This window comes from Dendroctonus ponderosae, unplaced genomic scaffold (assembly GCF_020466585.1).
Source record: "Dendroctonus ponderosae isolate FM_Combo_2020 unplaced genomic scaffold, Dpon_F_20191213v2 Dpon_F_20191213_1, whole genome shotgun sequence".
In the NCBI taxonomy this organism is placed as follows: Eukaryota; Metazoa; Arthropoda; class Insecta; order Coleoptera; family Curculionidae; genus Dendroctonus; species Dendroctonus ponderosae.
In genome coordinates, this window is record NW_026017110.1 from 40209109 (window position 1) to 40212106 (window position 2998).

A 2998-nucleotide genomic window follows, 5' to 3' on the forward strand; every position below is an offset into this window, starting at 1 on the left:
AAATGGACAAACAACCCCCACAACTGGACCATACTGGATCCTCTTTGCCTCACAAGACCGACAAAACACTCCCGTTTTCGTTCCCCAACAGATACGTTACTAGAACACCTACAAACGCAACTGAACTAAGGACTAAGATCTGTTTGTTTAGTAAGCCAAGAATTTTTATTTTTTATTTTTTTTATAGCTGATTAATTTATACTGGTGTTAGGAATAGGAATTAATTTTAGAATAAGCTAGGCTACGACATATGTACTAAACAAGGACAGAAAGACCGATTGGTCGATAGCCTTTTTCTGTAGGAAATAAAGATTATTTATATATGTAAAATAATGTTTAAAATGTGCAATGAAGATACTTAACAGATTGAAAGAATTTTTATTATTCTACTAATATTTATTTCAGAGTGCGTTCATATGATATCAGAAGAAGGCGTTTTCTATCATAAAGCGAAAACGACTCCAGACGGGTTAGCCTGTGGTATTTACATATTTGGAGCCTCCAACCAAAAAGTGGAAATACATTTCAACTATCTTAATGTCCCTTGTGAAAATGGAGGACTTATTGCGGTAAGCTTTTATTTTAAAATGCATAATGAATTTCAGGACATTCAACCGTTAGAACTGATTAATTTCCTACAATCATTTTTGAGATTATACACGTTCTCATTTACGGGGAATAAATAATTAGCGTGTGACAAACAATAGGTGCTGTCACGACAAAAAGTTTTTCAAAATTTCGTTTTATTTTCATACCTGTAATAAACAGGTTCAGCTTTAGTTGCGTTTAGTAGCAGTTAATTATTCGGAAGTATTAGTGTTCAGAAGCACTGATGCCTCCATGCATCGGTTTATTAACTATTTGTAACTAAATGTTTAATCTTCCTAACTATTTTTTTACCAATTACAATTTGCCACAGAAAGGAATTTAAATTTACGTTTGTATGTAAATATATGACGACTCACTCAGAAAATGTTCCTCAAATTTCACCTAAAGCATCATTCTTAATTACTATCATTAGTTTCAAGCAAATAATTTTCAAATATAAGTTTTCCATACCAAGCAGCAAAATAATTACTTTTCAGTGAATGGGAAAGTGCTTATAGTTTAGCAACGCATTGATTCAATTGACTTTTGAGTATTAAATTTTTCATGAGCCTAGCATTAAGAAAAATATAATATTCGAATATTAGTCAATGTTTAGGATGTTCTTGAAACAACTTGTTAATAATGTTATGTCAATCCACAAAACCACAAAATAGCACAAAAATATAGCAAATATTCCAAACCAGGTTTAATCACATTTTCGCACTCTACCGAAAGACAAATAATTGCTCATTTTACATCTCCGCTCATAAAATTTGCAATTTTTAAGTCGTTAATTCTGTAATTTCAACTAAGATAGGATAGGTCTTGAACCTGAGACTCTGTTATGGTCTTTTAGATATTTACCGTTCTGAGCAGAAAATTTCAATTAAGTTGAAAATAGTTAGTTATTAACTGATCTATATTTAGTGCTTTAAGTGGCTTTCTATTAACTACCGTAATTCAATTATTTCATCTAAAGTTTGAAGTGGACCTTTGATGTTGCCAGCGTGGTTTAAGAGCTAATTTCTTGTTAATTAAATTACTTTTCCTATTCAGGGTTGGGTAAAACGGATTCACGCTAATATTATCCGCAATATAAATTTAGATTTAGTTTTAGAAAATAATACATATAAATTATATTTTAAATTATATATAAAGGCTGATTCAAAAATTGCGTAATTCATCTGAAGGTGTTGTCTGGGGGTGTTTCAGCAGTACATACAAAATAGGAAAAACAATAATTGTTATCAAAAACTGAGGAATTCGTAAGAAACTATACTATATCAGAAAGCCGGCAACAATGTTTTTCAAGGTAATCTGCATTAACATAATTGCTAACATTACGTAAATACCGTAATAAATATAGTAATTATTAAAATTTTCAGTAACCATGGAATTATACAGAAAGTGACAATAAGATAGACACAAAGATAAACATTAAATTCAACAGGATTTGTTGAATGGGGGAATTAACTTTTTCAAAATGTCAATTATTGTCCTCACAACTTCGAATTGATAGGCTGACAAATAAACATATATTTGAGTCTTTAAATCCAAAAAAGCAAGTGCCTCTCGGAGGTTCTCGTATTCGGCTAATTAACTTATGCCCAATATGTATCGGTGTTCAGTAAGCCATTGGCTTAATGTGTCCTTGTGCTTTGTATATCTTACATACGTGGTAGCAATCTAGCCCTTGCTCGGTATTTACTTGGTGCGTGGGAAAATGTCAGTTGTTGTGCAATGCTCTGAGTACCCCTGGAATGCTCTGCTCCGCACAACATATTTCTCTATGTCTCGAACCCGAACATTTATTCTGTTGAAGCTACTGAAGTAGCCGAACCAGTGTTACAGTGTCTAGCTCTTTGTTGGCGGGAGTTCTTACAGCTTCTGCTATGTTACTGTGGCATTTCCCCTGAACTAATCGCATGCCCGCAAATGCGTGAATGGAGATTCAAAGTAAGTCACAGTTTGACAAATTATTGTTATTATTGACAAGGGCTATCCACTTGTAACTATCTGTTGATGACAAAATACATCAGTGCCGCTTTGAATTTTCATCAAAACATTGTAGAAGATAATTTTTTTAACATAAAACATTTTTCTAATTTGAAGCAAAAGCGTAATTTTTCTTTTCGGATGATTTAGTATTCCAATATACCTACTACCAACTAAACATGGGAAAACTTTTAAATACTACTTAATAACAAAGTTGAAATTGGATTTTCAACTTTTAATTTCTTCTAGAAATTTTCGAAAAAAAATTTCTCCAAGTAAGCCCTATAACCCCTTAAAAGGATGCCAATTTTGAATCACTCTACAGGGTGATTCAAAATTGGCGTCATTCCTCTGGAGGTGTTGTCTGGTGCTGTTATAGGAGTACAGAAAAAATAGTAAAAGAAATTAATTGTTA

The 2998-nt window shown here is 32.4% G+C and overlaps 1 protein-coding gene across 2 annotated transcripts in view; it reads left to right on the forward strand.

The window, feature by feature from the left end:
- LOC109537800 (corticotropin-releasing factor-binding protein) overlaps positions 1-2998 on the forward strand; it is an 89945-nt gene that overhangs the window by 48193 nt on the left and 38754 nt on the right. For both annotated transcript variants that reach the window (XM_048664101.1, XM_048664103.1), the window contains exon 4: positions 406-569. In XM_048664101.1, coding sequence (XP_048520058.1) covers positions 406-569 — 164 coding nt within the window. The remainder of the gene's footprint in view (positions 1-405; positions 570-2998) is intronic.